Source organism: Notothenia rossii, assembly GCF_949606895.1.
Source record: "Notothenia rossii genome assembly, chromosome: 10".
In the NCBI taxonomy this organism is placed as follows: domain Eukaryota; kingdom Metazoa; phylum Chordata; class Actinopteri; order Perciformes; family Nototheniidae; genus Notothenia; species Notothenia rossii.
The window spans coordinates 55,818,796-55,835,328 of record NC_136908.1 but is presented as its reverse complement, the minus strand read 5'-3'; the positions used below and the strand labels follow the sequence as shown (position 1 = coordinate 55,835,328).

General features: G+C 39.2%; 4 protein-coding genes across 5 annotated transcripts; 2 read left to right on the top strand and 2 right to left on the bottom strand.

Annotated features, from left to right (window-relative positions):
* Window positions 1-9: 9 nt before the first annotated feature.
* On the bottom strand, window positions 10-5,843 carry trmu (tRNA 5-methylaminomethyl-2-thiouridylate methyltransferase). Its single transcript, XM_079655723.1, has 11 exons — window positions 5,624-5,843; window positions 4,758-4,923; window positions 4,565-4,671; window positions 3,903-4,025; window positions 3,581-3,753; window positions 3,419-3,472; window positions 3,249-3,315; window positions 2,818-2,918; window positions 2,360-2,504; window positions 2,192-2,274; window positions 10-2,007 (listed from the first exon to the last, which is right to left on the bottom strand). The coding sequence occupies exons 1-11, from the start codon at window positions 5,703-5,705 to the stop codon at window positions 1,855-1,857; spliced, it is 1,254 nt and encodes a 417-aa protein (XP_079511849.1). The 5' UTR covers window positions 5,706-5,843; the 3' UTR covers window positions 10-1,854.
* LOC307022830 (L-threonine ammonia-lyase-like) lies at window positions 5,837-8,849 on the top strand. 2 transcript variants are annotated; one of them, XM_079655726.1, is made up of 7 exons: window positions 5,837-5,936; window positions 6,315-6,484; window positions 6,569-6,750; window positions 7,297-7,427; window positions 7,499-7,647; window positions 7,742-7,831; window positions 8,516-8,849. In XM_079655726.1, the coding sequence occupies exons 2-7, from the start codon at window positions 6,316-6,318 to the stop codon at window positions 8,755-8,757; spliced, it is 963 nt and encodes a 320-aa protein (XP_079511852.1). In that variant the 5' UTR covers window positions 5,837-5,936; window position 6,315; the 3' UTR covers window positions 8,758-8,849. The 2 variants fall into 2 exon arrangements, with proteins under 2 accessions (XP_079511852.1, XP_079511851.1); XM_079655725.1 differs by having other exon boundaries at window positions 5,841-5,940; window positions 6,316-6,484.
* Window positions 8,850-9,374: 525 nt separating this feature from the next.
* Window positions 9,375-10,804, bottom strand: tprkb (Tp53rk binding protein). Its single transcript, XM_079655727.1, has 4 exons — window positions 10,533-10,804; window positions 10,243-10,365; window positions 9,813-9,989; window positions 9,375-9,617 (listed from the first exon to the last, which is right to left on the bottom strand). The coding sequence occupies exons 1-4, from the start codon at window positions 10,671-10,673 to the stop codon at window positions 9,531-9,533; spliced, it is 528 nt and encodes a 175-aa protein (XP_079511853.1). The 5' UTR covers window positions 10,674-10,804; the 3' UTR covers window positions 9,375-9,530.
* Window positions 10,805-11,015: 211 nt separating this feature from the next.
* Window positions 11,016-14,433, top strand: alg10 (ALG10 alpha-1,2-mannosyltransferase). Its single transcript, XM_079655722.1, has 3 exons — window positions 11,016-11,343; window positions 12,142-12,339; window positions 12,414-14,433. Exons 1-3 carry the CDS (start codon window positions 11,179-11,181, stop codon window positions 13,473-13,475), a joined length of 1,425 nt encoding a protein of 474 aa, XP_079511848.1. The 5' UTR covers window positions 11,016-11,178; the 3' UTR covers window positions 13,476-14,433.
* The last annotated feature ends 2,100 nt before the right edge of the window (window positions 14,434-16,533 follow it).

The window sequence follows — 16,533 nt, the reverse complement described above, 5'->3', positions numbered from 1 at the left end:
CCCATCAAATAATGTATTTCTTATCTCATATTTATTAACAAGTCTGCAGGGAATCTTTCGGTATATGGGACAGGGAAAAAAGTCATCACACCACTAATAAGGTTTATTCACTCATTGGTACATTTTTATGTATTTACAGTTGGTACTAAATGAAGGACTCATATTGCATTGCCATTCGATGAGATAAGGCACTTCAATTATTTGTATTCCATATTTTATTTCCATTTTTTTTGTTTTAAAATCCTACATTTAAAACCAATATATAAATGACAGTTAAAAGCAATGAATCAACAGCTGAGATGAATGATGTAATTGTCTTTCAAATATTTATAACAATCGAAACTGAAAAGTTTAAAAAATAAAATAAAAAATATTAAACATACTTGGTTTAATCATCATATTCGGTTCTAATTGTTCATTATCTTGCATGTTTTTAGTGTTTACTTTCTCCTGTTTACCTGCAACTTTGGACATAATTTCTGGTGCAGAGTGACTACTCGGTACCTTGTTTCTACTTTAGTCCACATTATTCACGTAATTTATCATCACATGAGTCAAAAGCATCTTCCTTTTTGACAAGGATAAAAAAAATCAAGGTGATTCCTATCTTAACATATGTAGGTTGGCACAGAAGTATGGTGAACATTACTGACAGTCATACAAAAAGTAAAGGACAGGAGGGAAAGTCTCAGAAATGATAGAACAAACATACAGAAAAATAAGGTAGAAATAACATTACAGTGAACAAACAAGAACAAATAAGTGTCACTTTCATTCACAGGTAACAGGCCCCGAAATTGGGTCAACCATCAATTACAACTATTAACCCTCTGCTAGCTTAAAGTTCAAATCCATTTCCCTGATTCCCCCTCAGGTTTCCTATATTTTAAGGGCTCAGACATAAAACACCTTTGAGAAAAGACTTCCAGACCACGAGTACAAATATTTTAGGGCTGAACACAACCAAAAAGTGAGCGACAAGCAGAAAGAAACATAGTACTGTATATCTGACAGTGATTTCTGTGGTGTCAGCATAGATCTATTTGCATGTTGGATGTAGAGTAAGTGGATTGAAATGTAAAAGCAATGCTACTATAGGTCTGAGTTATTTTTTGTATTTTGGTTCCTTATTATATATAGGGTGTGTTGCATACCCTGTACGCAAGCCTGAAAATATATCTTTTTTGTGCCAAATCATAGGAAGTCTAAAGGGTATGCAAAAAGAATATCGTACTGTATCAGGTTGCATTTTGCTGCATGCGAGGCAGCATGATTTCCTTGCTATTCTGACCCACAATACTCTGCAAAGCAGAAGATAGGTCACATCGACTGAGGCACCAAGAGAGCACAGACATCCTAAGGACCGCTCATCATGCTAAGGACTTGACGGATATATGAACGAGAGAGGTATTAAAGTTCAAGTTGCAATGTCAGGATGAGGTAGTATGTCCCGAATACATACTGCATGCAACAGTACGTACTCTTGGGGCTGCTCCAGAAAGTACCACAGTAAAAAGAACACTTATATTAGTTCAAATGCAGCCCCCCATTCTCCCCTGCTAAATACACCTTGGCTTGAATACAGATGGTTCTTCTTAGCAGCTAGTAGATAACCTTTTAGTCTCCAACACTAAACGTATTACAGAAATGAACCCTTTTGTCGTATCAAAAATGTTGATATTTCAAATGTGTGCAATTAAAAACCTGTTTACTGTTTTTTTTAAAAGTGAGTCCGGAGCAGACACTTTGTCACAAAGCTGTTTCTAAGAGACAGTTTTTCTTCTTCAACAGTGTGCTCCGCCTAATGTACCGGACAGAGCTCTTTTCCACCACAGCTTGGCGGGGGGGGTCCTCTCAGCTGGCCGGTTCAGGGGTCTGCTGCTCCTGCTGCTGCTGAGCGGCCGCTAACAGGCGCTCTCTGCCCTGCTTCAGGGTGAACTCACTGGGCCCCAGCTGGATGATCTTCCCACTGCCCAGACACTCGTCTCCTTTGTAGAGCACGGCAAACTGCGGGATGATCAAATGTATATTATAAAACGTTTTTATAATATTTTATAAAACGTTTTTATAATATACACAAGTGGTCATGGACAGATTCACTGAAATATATAAACAACTTGAAATAAATATCTAATATATTTTTATATTGCAGCTACACTGTATTCTGTCACACAGGTGTGTTGGCGGTTACCTGTCCAGGTGTCAGAGCTCGGACTGGTCTGGAGAGAGAGATCCACACAGAGCCGTTCATGTTCAGTGTCACTGTACAGGGAACTGGAAAACATAAAAATGTGTGTTTTTTGTTCAGTAAATAACTTTTAATTCACCAAAGGACAGACACTAACAGCACAAAACTCACTGAGTGGCATCTGGTGGATGAAGCGGAAACGACACTCCATCATCTGGGTCTTGACTAGTTCAGCAGGCGGTTCGACCGTTACCCAGTGGAAGCGGTCCGTCCGCATCATGTCACGGAAAAGAGCCGGGTGGTTGGTAGTAGGAGCCTGATTTGGGAGACATTTTGGGCGTGAAGTATGAGCAAAAATGCGTCAAGTTTTAATCAGTGTTGCCCCTTATAAAAGTGAGCGAAATATGTAATGTTAATGCATTTACAATGTAAATCCTAAATGTTCTCCAGCATTCTTTTACCAGGGTAGAAACAACACAAAGCACTTTAATGTGGCGATTCTTGTGCTGACTTTTTGTTATAGTTCATGAATGCAGCATTAAACAATGTTTTAGCATAAGACACAGACAACAAAACTTACAGTGGATTTGAAAAATCTTTAACATATCTTCATAGTCAGATTTTCTTACCACAAACACATCCCCAGTAATGATGTCTTTGTCCACCACAAAGAAAGGGTCTCTCTGCCCTCCTATTTTGGCCCTCTGGCCCAGCGTCATAGTGAACCAGCCTGGATGGAGAGAGACACAGGAAATGACAAGAGAAGAAACAGGAAATACACAGAGGTATTTTAAGTCAGTAGTTTGGAACATATCCACATTTAGTGGATATTTAAGGACCAGGAAAGCAAAAAAGTGGATTTTAATAGTTTTAATTTGCTTAACATACTGATAGTCATTACATACTGCCTGTGTGATAATATAATAGTGACACACACTTATTACACACTTAAAACGGCCACAAGGCTCAAGGCTTTTATTTGTCATACGTACATAGCTACAGTGTAGTTATGACGATGAAAATCTTAGGTCACAGGCTCCACCAACAGTGCAACACATACCTTTGTGTGTTCCAATAACAGCCCCGTCCTCAAGGGAGACTAAATTCCCTGGTTTAGGTTCCAGATACTAGAAACAGAAAGAAACGTGTATATGAAGCAGGTAAAGGGTTACAAAGCAGGAGGCAAGAATTTTAAAACGCAGAACGAATAATTGAAGATTTATTTCTTACCTCCAAAATAAAGCTTTCAAAGTTTCTCTCTCCAATGAAGCAGATGCCCATGCTCTGGAAACACATTACCTTACAATGTGAATACATATTCCTATGTATGCCCTCCTGATGTTATATAAACACGAGTTACATTTCTGCCTTTGTATTTATTTGTGCGTTTACCTCCTTCTTCTTCAGCACATGGTGAAACCCTGCCTCCGCAGCAATCTTTTTGACAAAGTCTTTGGTGAGTCCGGCCAGCGGGAACATGGTTTGTCGCAAGGCATCCTGGGAGATCTGACTGAGGAAGAAGGTTTGGTCTTTGAAGAGATCGGCTGCTTGATACATCCTCACCGCTAGGGAGAGAAAAAGAAGAAAAAAGATTGTAAGAGGGTTTGACTTTAAAGCTAATGTTGTGGTTCAATTTGACTGTAAAAACAAAGAAAGTAATTTAGGTTTAAAAGAGGTAACCCATTAAACTGGGGCACAAGATTCAAACTCTTACGATTTCTGATCTCAAAACGATCTCTGAAGAGAGTTGTCTGTGGCGCTGTGGTCTTCTGTTCGAACACCTCGTCATCTTCCTGTGACGTCCGGGCGTAGTGTCCTGTTGCCATGGCATCAGCACCTTTATTAACAACAGCAACAAATTAGACACAATGTTTTATTGTGTTTGACATTGAAATTAGTTTATTTATTTATTCCTTAACTACCAACCCCTGCTTTCCAGTCCAGTCCAAAAAATAAAAGTTAAATAGTTGTAATGCCGCCTAGAAACAGTATAGGTCTGTGTTTGACCACATTATGACTTGAAACAATCAAATTTGAAATGATTGATTAACCAATTAGTCGATTGAGAGAACAAAAATAACTATTTTTGATATTCAATTAACCTGTTTGGTCATTTTGTAAATAGAATAGTAAAACACTTAACATTCTTCAAAGAGAGTTCTTTATTTTTCTTTTCTTTGTCATGTATAATTATTATAGGGTAAACATGTATGGTATTTTAATTTTGGTTTAACAATCTAACCCTCACTAACCCACGACATTTTTATTTTGTAACTTTGCATAAATTAAGCAGGTATCGTTTATAATTGGAAATATAAATTGCAACTGAATTAATAATGAAAATAATCATTTCATAGCCCTATTATGATGACATACCCAGCGTGTCGATGGCATACTTGTGGAAATGGTTGAATTTGATGTGCTTGTTGCATAGTATGTCTGGGTTTGGCGTCCTCCCCTTCTCATAGTCCTTTAACAGTTTACTGAAAGTGGGGAAAAACAGACGTGAGATTCACAGAGTTTTACATTTTGAGAGTATTTAGGATTCATACATGGCAGCCACAAATACCTGAACACTTCATGCCAGTACTCTTTGATGTAAGACACTTGATGGAAGGGGATGTCCAGGCTCTGACAGACCCTGTAGGCGTCCTCACAGTCCTTCTCTGTGTTGCACACGCCACTCTCATCCAGGGAGTCCCAGTTCTTCATAAAAACCCCTGTGACATTGTAACCTACACACGACAAATAAGAACAATAGCTGAGTTTCTCACTTTGTATTCATTTAGGTAAAGTGAGCCAACCATTAATAAACATTAATTGCAATATTTTGTTGTCTTTAATATTGTAACCTGGCAATAGAGATGGGAAGGAACTAAGTACTGATTCAAGTACTGTACTTAAGTACAATTTGAAGATACTTGACTGGAGTATTTCCATGTTATGCTACTTTGTACTTCTACTCCACTACAATTCAGAGGTAAATCTCCACTATTTTAATTTAATACCTGTAAATACTTTACAGATTTGAATTTGAACACCTAAATCAGTCTTTAGTTACACCTGGATTAATTCACAAGCTACCCTGCAGTATACAAAGTCATTAAAACTAGCTGCACCTTTACCAGCTTTGATAACACTTTAATGCATCAACAATTATAATCAAAACATATAATATATATTATTCTGAAATGGACCAATCTGCAGAATGAGTACTTGTACTTCTGGTACTTCCATTATATTTTGAAGCTAATACTTTTGTACTTTTACTAATACAGGGCTTGTACTTGTAACAGAGTATTCCTACACTCTTGTACTACTTTTACTCAAACACAAGATATGAGTACTTCTCCCGCCTCTGCTTGGTAATAAAAGAGATTCTGATAAACAGGTCAGTTCAGGTGTGTTTCTCTGTGTGTTTCTCTGTTCTCTCACCTCTTCTCTTCAGTAACAACGCGGCGACAGAGCTGTCCACTCCTCCGGACATGGCGCACACGACGTGTCGAATAAAACCCATATTTTCTAACTACAGTGCCTTCAGTTAATACTAATTTATTATGTCACTAAGAAAAGTCTCCATTGCCACTTGCAAGGGCAGCCATCTTTGCGGCCCTTTTAATAATAACGTCCGACTGGAAACACGCTTCAAACGGGAACTATTGTTCCACTGGGAGCTGCAAGAAACGTAACACTGCGAATATTGCGGAGTTGTCACTTTTTAAAGTAAAAGAAAAATTGAAACACATAATAAGGTCAGTTTGGAGCAAGTTTAATGCACGAAATATGTCGTTTTATTTTACTTAACGACTCTTTTGCCAAAAAAAGTAGGTTTTGTAATTCAACGTGCATGCTTGATGCATGCTCTTGTTCTGTAGGCTACGTCGTAAGTAATGTAGCATAGAGCAGTAAGACCATAGAGTAAGACCTAAAAGATAGTAGCTATCTAATAATAACACACTTCATAGAAATGAATGAGAATTATGAGGCCAGGTGTGAAATATTGTTTAAAAATAAAGAAAATTAAAACTACTTATTATTACAGTGTGTTATTATAATTTGCATTTATTTATGTGTGTGGCTCCTCAAGACGAATGTGTTCCTGATATTGAATTGTGTGTTTCTGACAGATGTCTGCAGACGCTGTCACCCTGGAATTGCTGAGAGAAGCCAGGGAGACGGTGAGAGGCAGCCCACTGGGTGTCATCAACACTCCCATGATCCCCTGGGGCCAGACAACCCTGCCTCTGGACATCCACTGCAACATCCACATCAAACTGGAGAACATGCAGAGAACCGGTGGGAAAAAAACCCCACTTTGATTAGCCTCGTACAAGCTAATTCTCGTCTTATTTCTTAAGAATTGTGCATTTTAATTGCCAGGCTCGTTCAAGATCCGTGGAGTGGCCAATCAGTTTGCCAGGAGAGAGAAGGGTGGTCATTTTGTCACCATGTCTGCTGGGAACTATGGGAAGTCTTTTTCGTACGCCTCAAAACACTACGGGTCAAAGGGCAAGGTGGTGATGCCTGAAACAGCCCCTGCGTCCAGATCCATCCTCATACAGGTTAGAAGGGATCTTTTGACCAGTGGTAGATGTTTAAGTAAACGTATAATCCCACGCTGTAAAAATACTCTTTTAAGTAACATTCCTGCATTTTAAATATTACTTAAGTAAAAGCAAGCAAGTATAAACAATGTAGGTAAACATTCAATGTAAGCAGAAAACTCTAAAATAAATAAAGATCTTACCCAAAAAACTTAAAATTGTTCAAAAGAAATAAGTTAAATGCTTATAAATGCCTGTTCATTTTCCCAATTCTTCCAAAAATGTGGTTTTGTATAAACTGTGGTTAGTTTTCCCAAACAAAAAAATATTATTTTATAATATCTTTTATTATAAATGTATAATATTATCTAGTAACGAAAGCTGTTATTTGAATCGTTGTGGAGTTTATGTATAAAGTGGCACAAACTGTAAATGCATGAATAAATGTACTTGTAACATTCTACCGCAGCTCCTGCCTGAATGAAAAACGCAGAATACAAACCTGCAATTGTTGAAAATTGTTCCTCCGCAGTTATATAAAAGTGTTATTCTTCTCTTCCTCAGAGCTTTGGGGTGGAGGTAGAGAGAGTTCCCACTTCCTGTATGATGGATGTGGTGACCCGCTGTGTTCAGGAGGACAACATGACCTTCCTGCACTCCTTTGATGACTTGGATCTAATAGCAGGACATGCTAGGTACACTCAAAGGCCATCAGTGGATCTTTTGATCATTTAAACTTCCAGCTATTCTAAACCTGTGTGTCCAGTCTAGGTATGGAGGTGCTGGAGGTGATGCCCCAGCCTGATGTGGTGGTGGTGTGCTGCGGTGGGGGGGGACTGCTGGCCGGTGTGGCCGCCGCTATCAAACTGTCAGGATGTGATAAGACCAGAATCTATGGTGTGGAACCAGAAGGAGGTAAAACAAACACAAAGAAGGAAAAAAGCTGCAATATTAGCTTTCCCCCATGTATCCTAGCAGCTCAGTGACATGTGTTTGTGTTTAAACTCAGCTTGCACCATGTACAAAAGCTTCATTGAGAAGAAGCCAGTGGGCATGGACGCCAAGAGCATCGCCTCAGGACTTGCACCCCCATTCGCAGGTATCATGAATGTCTCTCTCCATTTCTTATTTATGTATGTATTCATTTATTTAACAGGGACAGTGCACATTAATGAACATTTCTGTAAATGTGCCAGAGTTAGCCAAGAGGCTATTTTTCATCTGTAGTCCCTGGACAGATTTTAAAAGTCAACCTAAATCACATTTCACTTTAAACAAGTAAATACAATAGTTTTAAAACATGCAACAGACATTACTGGGATACTTAAATAAAACAATTTAAAATACAGAACATTAAAACAAAACAAATAAAACTAAACAAAAGAACATGTTAAAACACAGGCAGTGGGTTGTAAGGAGCAGAAGATTGGGTCAGTGTTGGCAGAGCTGATTCCTCACTAACCATATTTTGAGTTTCGATTTAAATAAAGTGAATGTGGTCTGGTCTCTGATTGGAGGTGGGATTGAGTTCCATTGCTGAGCAGCTTTAACAGAAAATGAAGACTGACTGAAATAACTTTTTCTGAGTGGAATAATGCAATCTCCTCTCGCTGCACCTCTTGTTACCTTAGTTGCAGTTGTGCGTATGTTAATAAACTGTCTAAGAGGAGGTGAGGTAACGCCGTTGAAAATCTTGTAGAAAAGGCTAGCATTTGCATGTTTAATGAGGTTAGGTTCTTCAAACTGTTGTATTTTTTAATCACTCCTTTTCTCTGAATCCCAGGCAAACTGCCCTTCGAGCTATGTCAGCGCTACGTGGAGGGGATTGTCCTTATAAACGATGAGGAGATCAAGGCGGCGGTCTCCACCCTGTACAGCTCCGGCCTCGTGGTGGAGGCGTCGGGCTGCGCTGCGTTCGCTGCTATCGTTAACAACAAGATACCCGGGCTGGAGGGGAAGAACGTGGTGTGCATCCTCAGCGGAGGGAACATCGGGAAAGACGAGCTCGCCAACTTCCCGGGATGACAAATGTACACAAGCATGATGTGACTTTTCTTAGTGAAACACACTGAGAACAAAACAACTATTCAGGGCTTCTGATTTGGAAATACTTAATAATAATATTGTAAATGTAATTATTCTAACTGTATGATGCAGTGGGATTTTACTTGTTTGAAATCATGATGAAATATGTTATCTTTGTACCATAACCTTTATTTTTTACACATTTGCTATAAGCTTTTACAATTTGCATTGTAGGTGCCGCATTATTAAGGAGAATAACAAAAGTTCAATGTCATTTTGTTTTTCCAGAGTGTGCAATCACTTTTAATAAACATCTCTTTCTCAATTAATTTATGGTATGCACATTTTGTTGTGTCTGCATAAAATCTGAGAATTGAAGTGAGTGAAAATGTAATATCCAGGAGCAAGTAAAATGACGCTGAAAATATACATTTCCTTATAAGTGTCCTTATATATATATATTTAAAAAAGGTAATTCAAGATGATTTAGATTAGAAGAACAAACAAGGCGGAATCTAAGCACATGTTATCTGATATTTGTCCCCTTTTAGATGGAAAGAAAGCGCTAAATAAAATGTAAATGTGAGCAGGAGAAAAGCAATGTCCATGACAAAATATATGAAAAATACAATTTTATTTTCAGATGGGAGAAATAAGATTTTTTTATAGTTAACATCCACAAAACACAATATTTTGGGACTTTACAATGTGGAAGAGTAAATGAATTCAAAATAAAAAAATGGTTGCCTTTCCGGTCCTTTTTCCTGTGGCAGCTACATGACGTCCTTGGCAGCCATCCTGCATACTACCGCGTCCAGCAGTGTCCCACTCTTCTCCTCCTCTTGAGTGACTTTATACAACTGAAACAAAAGCACAAATTGGTGAGTTAAGATTAAACATGGCACTGAAGTATATTTGTGGTATACAGTTCATAGATGTCAGTTCTTTGAAAAATGATCCTATCCCATTTTGGAATGAAGCTGACCAAATACAACTTATCACAAGTTATCATTACATAATATAAGTCACATTAAATTAAAGCGAGGATTGAACACCTTTTTGACTTTGGCGTGGTCTGTCAGTGAGGAAACTTCTTCCACTGGAACCTGCCGTCCGCTCACCCGGGCTGTGAGGTCTGCTAAAAGCTGGGACTCGTCTTCGTTGTGAATCAAGACCACCAGGACAGAGTCATCACCATCAGAGCACCCAAACCTTTTGAACGCCTCTGAGATCTGTGTTAGGGAAGGCATACAAATATGATTAATTTCTGTTAGGAGTTTATTCATGGTCATTACGATTGGTTTAGCAGATGAGATATGGACATGTATTTTTTTGTTGCAATTATCCTAATAGTTCAGATGTAATGTTAAGAAACAAAACCCTAAAGGGTTTAAGACTTTATAGCCTACTGTTTATGTAAAATAAGCATTTTCACATGGGAATGTTAATGATATAAACACAATGAGTAATGTTTAGTATACTTACATTATTAGTCGGTGATAGGTTGAATATTATTTCTGAGTATAAGCTTCTTGTCTTCATTTTCCCATTGTTCTGTGAGTTAACAGCCTTGTTGGCAGCTACGAGCACTTGGAAAGGATTTACCAGCTGTAAATAAAAACAGTGTGATGATGAATGAGGTGCCATAGTTTCCCCATTTGGTATAACATAGTTCTGTGTGGAAAGTATTGTAAGCTTATAAATACACTTAAGAACATGTCTATTGCACATACAAGTTGGATAAAATGTTGCAAAAGCTGAATGGAACATCTCACCATCGTTGGGTTGATCAGAGCACCGTTTATTTTCCCCTCCACCGCACACTGTCTCAACTCTGCAGCATTTTTGACCTCCTTGAAAAGCATTTGAGTCACTTTGTGGCCGGGAAAGAGCTCCAGTTCGTGTGTTAAATGCATGCTGGAAATTTGCTTCAGGAAATATAAAGAATTTACGATGTATCTCGCTTCACGACGTTAACGTGTGGTCTGAACACGCAGGGGAACAATAACATGGTGACACCGCTTAGAGAGAAAGGTTCCTCTTTAGAAATTAGGTCGACGAAAGCAAGACAACGATATTTTAAAGATATTCCATCCAAAGGACATCATATATAATACAAGTAATAACTCTTACTCCTATGTTTACCATGTTAGTGTGTTGCTAAAGTGTTTAGCTCAACTAGGAACTAAAAGCTATACAACAATTTTAGCACCCGAGCATATTTCTGGAGCGGACCGCCAGCTGTCAAAAATATTAACTCTTCCGTTTATCATACCTAGACGCATTTCAACCACTTCCCCTCTGAATTGAGATTGTAAAGCGGGGTTTAAAACGCAAATGTACTAGTTATGCGGAATATACAACACTGCTACAGCTAGCTTCGGACTGCATTCACTTTTACATCGGATTTCGTCATCAAACATGGAGACATTTGAAGGCTACATCTTCACTGCTCTCTGCAGCACCAACTTTCTGGTTTCCTGCCTGCTGTTCTCCAGAGTCACCCGGGAGCAGAGGGAGCCCTACATGGACGAGATATTTCATGTGCCACAAGCTCAGAAATACTGCCATGGCAAATTCAACGAGGTAAAAGTTTCCATTTGAGCGTCCCTCATTGTTGTTTAGCGGATTAAGGCTAGCTAACAGCAGTCGTTAGTCATTTAACATGAAGTGGCAGCTTGGTAAGCCTTTAATCTCCATGTCAGACATATAGAATGGCATTAGTGGGAACGGTGGTTTGCATGCAGGCTAGCTCCAGTAAGTTCTTACTGCAGAAAAGTGGAGATTAAGGATCACCGTGGTTTTTTCTCCCATATATTATTTCAAAATTCAAGTTATTTTACTACAAAACATGTCAACATTATATTACGGTTCAAAGCATCCCATAGTCTTTTCCCCAAAACTTAGTGATTTGGGTGAAATTATGAATGTATGCATAATTAGGGCCACTTCATAATTTTCAAAAAATAAATTCACATTGACTTTGGTTGCATCAGACGAGGACGAGATATGTGTACAGAGCTTTGCTTCCTGTTAAAGGTCAAGTATAATAAATCCTAAATCCTCCATTTACAATTACTAACTAAATAGTGCCTTTTTTTTTACACTCTCCCTTCCTGGTAAACACCCCGTTTTTCAAACTCTATGTCTCCAATTATACTGTGTAATGCTGAATTTCAGTACAGCCTTTTTTCCAAACTAGATAACCTTGAATGCATCACTATGACATCACAGGGGTAATTTCCTACTTTGGAAAGACTCCAGATCCACTGAAGTCATCATACATTGTTTTCACAAATAGATGATTAAGACGTGTATCACTTATTTTCTTGACAATTAGTAAAGTGTTAACCCAACCCTAACATTGTTTTGATTGTTCTTCAGTGGAACCCCATGATCACGACCCTCCCAGGCCTCTACCTGGTCTCTGTGGGAGTCATTAAGCCGGTGGTGTGGCTCGCTGACCTCACAGGCCAGGTGGTGTGTTCCACGGCCATGCTGCGCTTCATCAACCTGCTCTTCAACTGTGGCATCCTTTACCTGCTCTACCTGCTCATCTGCAAACTGCACTCCCGGGAGAAGGTACACAGAAAGTGATGAAAACAAAGTGTGAGGGATTTTGTGTGTCTTGTTCTCTAACATTTCCTCTCTTCCAGACACGAACGACCTCCCGGCGAGTCCTCTCTGCGCTGTCTCTCTCCACCTTCCCCGTGCTCTACTTCTTCAACTTCCTCTACTACACGGACGCCGGATCTACTTTCTTCACCCTCTTCACCTACCTCATGACGCTGTACGGCTGCCACAAGGCCTCGGCGTTCCTCGGCTTCTGCTCCATTCTCTTCCGCCAGACCAACATCATCTGGGTGGCGTTCTGCGCTGGCACGTTGGTAGCCGCCAAAATGGACGAGGCCTGGAGGGTGGAGCATACGAAGAAGAGGGATGAGAAGTCTCCTCCGTCCCAAGTCCCGCTGTCATTCGGTGGGGCTAAGAAGGTGATGATGTTCACGCTGGAGTTCCTCACCTCGCCCGCTCACGTGAAGTCGGTGCTGCTGGTGGCCTGGCCGTACGCTGTGGTCGCCATGGGCTTCCTGGGGTTCGTGGTGTTTAACGATGGGATAGTGGTGGGTGACAGGACGAGCCATGAGGCCTGCTTCAACTTCCCCCAACTCTTCTACTTCTTCTCCTTCGCCCTCTTCTTCTCCCTCCCCGTGTCCCTTTGTTACCACCGGGCTCTCCGCTTCCTCCAGGCTCTGAAGAAGCAGCCTCTGTTCTTCCTCTTAGTCACGGGCGTCTCTTTGCTCCTGGTGTGGAAGTTCACCTCCGTCCACAAGTACCTGCTGGCAGATAACCGCCACTTCCCCTTCTACGTGTGGAAAAGGCTTTTCCAGAGGCACGAGCTGGTGCGCTTCCTCGTCGTTCCCGTATACGTGTTCGCAGGGTGGAATTTCCTGGACTCCTTCAAGTCGCGCTCACTCTTCTGGAGTCTGGCGTTCCTGGCGTGCCTCCTCGCTGCGACGGTCCCCCAGAAGCTGCTGGAGTTCAGGTACTTCATCGTCCCCTACCTGATGTACCGCCTGCACATGCCTCTGCCCTCTCTGCCCAGACTCATCGTGGAGTTTGTCCTTTACACGGCGGTCAACGCTGCCACACTTTACATCTTCATCAGTAAGACCTTCCACTGGCCGGACAGCACAGCCACACAGAGGTTCATGTGGTGAGCCAAAGACACTCAAACAGGATGTCTGGATCAATAGAATCTTTCCAGAGAACCACAGCATATGTGACATCTCAGAATCCAAGGGGAAAGCTTCTGTTAAATCGCAGTTGCTAGTTTTTAATGTGACAACTGGCATCCAAAACGATCGGAGGGCTTTAGGGTCAAGTAATGCTGTGTTTTGTTTTCACTGATAAACCCTGAAGCATGGACTTTGAATCAGCGCAAAACTACATTAAAATTCCCCTGAAAAGTATAGAAAGAGAACACTTTTTGTAAAAAGAATTACAATTTGTGGCTTTGACACACAATACAGTGGTGGTATCTGTGTTGTAAAATGTGTTCTAAATTATCTCGACCCGACAATAATTGACTGTATTTCCACATGTTTTTCACAGTACCTACACAAATGTGGGTGGAAATGTTAATTCTACTTCAGGGTGGAACAAAATGTATGTCATCTTGAGGATTCTGAGAAATAACAAGGCTGGGTGTGGCTTTTCTATGTCTATGAGTGTTTCTTACTCTAAATGTAAATACTGTATGCAGTTCTATGAATCAATCTTAGGTGTTACATGATCTGTAAATAAAGAGACCAAAAATAATAGCCATATTGTAATGTTCAGAATTTATGTTTGGGATGTTGTAATGATTGAACTCTGATAGACTCACAAGACAATTGAAAATAATGATGGAACTAAATTGAAGATATACATACATTTTTTTCTAATTAGATGTTTTTTTTGTATTTGACCAAGCCATAAGATCCACTGGAATTCAGATTACTTTCTTTCTAATTTGTAGTTTGTCTGTTAACTGTGTTTTTCCTCTGAATGTTGGCTATTTTTACTGTTACTTTTTCTGTGTATATAAATGAAATGAATCATGACCAATTAGCTATATGCTGCTCCCCTGTTAATATAATCTTGTTGATATCTTTGAATAAAATGACTCATGCAATATGTTTAATTCCAAGTTTATTAATGGCATTTGAATTAAATAAGAAAATCACGAATTCCAAAGTGCTAGCCCATAATCAGCCACTAGGGGGAGCTACAAGACATATGGATATTCCTATTAACAGAGGAAGGAGACTGCTTATGAATTCAACAACAAAACCTCTAAATGCTGCTTTAAGTGCTGAGAAACACTGGAAAAAATAAATAAAATGCTAAATGGTTAGCGTGAGACCTTGTGGAGTTATTTCGTTTTTCATACTGTTCAAATGATCAGCCTCTTTCAACACTATACTATGTCAATGCTTTGAATAAACATTTTAAAATCAAAGAATCAAAGAATGAACTTGGATTTGAAAAGCCGGATCTGACGTTTTACTGTATTTAATGATTTGTATACAAAGGACAGTTCATTTCTCTGTTCTCTGTGATTTAGAAAAGACTACTTGGTAAACCCAAAACAAAACAATTAGCACATGTATTGCTCTCAACCCATATGAATGAAATTCCAATTACATGGAGTGACGTGGGGCCAGCTCGTAGAGAAGACTTTAATGAAGTCAAACTGAGATGTAGATTACAACATGCAGCCACTGGTATGAAAGAGATAACGTACAGTGTGTGCCATGTCCAGGGTTGGTATTGCTTTGATTATATGGGATTAAGTTCATTTTTTGGTATTTTGTCTATTGCTAAACCTCCCTGACGCACATTTTCATTGATTTTTATTTAATTGTGAAAAAAGTACAGATGAGTCTTTTATTACTTGGCATTTAAAAATAAATGACAGCTAGAAAGCGTTGCTAACATGATCTTTTTCTGTCGTGTCTTTTTCGCCATAGAACATTTATGGATTTTGAGAAAAACTGTTGAAATGATGTGTCTTCCTACTGTTACCAAGGTTACAAATTGACCCTGATTGATCCTTTAGATAAGGCTTAAATTCCAAAACAATGATTATTTTGAGGACTTAAAAAACGTATTAGAGAAGTACAGAATCATACTCAAACTGGAATAACCTAAATTAGTAATAATGTTACAGTTTTATATAATTGTTATACTTTCTGACTTGCCCAATATATCTTAAATGAATTGTGTGCAAATATAACAGTTTTGTCAGCCATAAACTTCCATACAATAGTGAAATTGAAAGTATATTCATCTTATTTTTTGAAATATAAAGCCACATGTTTCTGTTTCTTGATCTTTTTTCTCCTCAACACTGTCTCCCGGTATGCACACACACATATGCAAACTCTTTCTCACAGACTTTACCTTGTGGGAGCAACAGAGGCTCTTGGAAATTCATTAAAAGAAAACTTTAAAAAATATATTTTCTGGACCCAATGTGAGGAAAATTGAACACAGAAATACGGATGGATTTCTTTTTCGAATGTAAGCCGAGTTGGTTACTTAATCGTTCCCTGAGTGTACATTAAAGTTGCATGAGCAGAAAATAATTGGCATGAGAAATATGCAGGGTGAGGAAGAGGAGGAGGGAGAGAGAAACACAGATTCACAGGTGTGATTTGACAGCACAGTAAGAAACTCATTACAGAGGAGGGGAATTTAATTACCGCAGATGCATATTATATAATATAATATTATCGTCACATTCGTATAAGAGAATAAACACTTTTCAAGTCACTTTTGTTTCTGAAAGTAAATCTTTAAAACTCACTTCCATTAGTATGGTAGCCCAACAATATCATAAAAAATCCACATGAGGGGGGCGTCCATAAAAACATCATCTCATGAACACAGTAAACATTTGCTTTGAGCTATACCAGGGGTTTTCAAAGTGTGGGTAGGTGAGCCTCCCCTCAGAGAACATAAGAACAGCCGCGCCCCCACTCCCAATTATTATTGCTGTTATTATTATTATTATTATTATTGTTGTTGTTGCTATAATGCAGGGATATTCAATTGCATTTCAAAGAGGTCCAGTAAGAGAAAATGTAATTAAATGCTCTGTTTTCGCTGTCTACCTTCCGCCATTTGAAATTACTCCGACTGTTTCTCTCCTCTTGTCGTGTCTCTGTGTGTGTGTTTGAATCTATCGTGCTGACTGCACCGATTTGATTGGCTGAGTAGCGTCACCTCCTT

What these genes read in the sequence shown, in the direction of transcription:
- tprkb (XM_079655727.1), bottom strand. Translation starts at nt 10,673, where the DNA reads ATGCATTTAACACACGAACTGGAGCTCTTTCCCGGCCACAAAGTGACT. An exon ending in CTCTGATCAACCCAACGATG is followed by an intron (nt 10,366 to 10,532) that starts GTGAGATGTTCC and finishes TTTTATTTACAG; the next exon opens with CTGGTAAATCCTTTCCAAGT. An exon ending in ACCACGCCAAAGTCAAAAAG is followed by an intron (nt 9,618 to 9,812) that starts GTGTTCAATCCT and finishes CTTTTGTTTCAG; the next exon opens with TTGTATAAAGTCACTCAAGA.
- LOC307022830 (XM_079655726.1), top strand. Translation starts at nt 6,316, where the DNA reads ATGTCTGCAGACGCTGTCACCCTGGAATTGCTGAGAGAAGCCAGGGAG. An exon ending in CTAATAGCAGGACATGCTAG is followed by an intron (nt 7,428 to 7,498) that starts GTACACTCAAAG and finishes CTGTGTGTCCAG; the next exon opens with TCTAGGTATGGAGGTGCTGG. An exon ending in TGGTGTGGAACCAGAAGGAG is followed by an intron (nt 7,648 to 7,741) that starts GTAAAACAAACA and finishes GTTTAAACTCAG; the next exon opens with CTTGCACCATGTACAAAAGC.
- trmu (XM_079655723.1), bottom strand. Translation starts at nt 5,705, where the DNA reads ATGGGTTTTATTCGACACGTCGTGTGCGCCATGTCCGGAGGAGTGGAC. An exon ending in GTATGCCATCGACACGCTGG is followed by an intron (nt 4,026 to 4,564) that starts GTATGTCATCAT and finishes TTGTTAATAAAG; the next exon opens with GTGCTGATGCCATGGCAACA. An exon ending in CATCCACCAGATGCCACTCA is followed by an intron (nt 2,275 to 2,359) that starts GTGAGTTTTGTG and finishes TATGTTTTCCAG; the next exon opens with TTCCCTGTACAGTGACACTG.
- alg10 (XM_079655722.1), top strand. Translation starts at nt 11,179, where the DNA reads ATGGAGACATTTGAAGGCTACATCTTCACTGCTCTCTGCAGCACCAAC. An exon ending in GCCATGGCAAATTCAACGAG is followed by an intron (nt 11,344 to 12,141) that starts GTAAAAGTTTCC and finishes ATTGTTCTTCAG; the next exon opens with TGGAACCCCATGATCACGAC. An exon ending in AACTGCACTCCCGGGAGAAG is followed by an intron (nt 12,340 to 12,413) that starts GTACACAGAAAG and finishes CCTCTCTTCCAG; the next exon opens with ACACGAACGACCTCCCGGCG.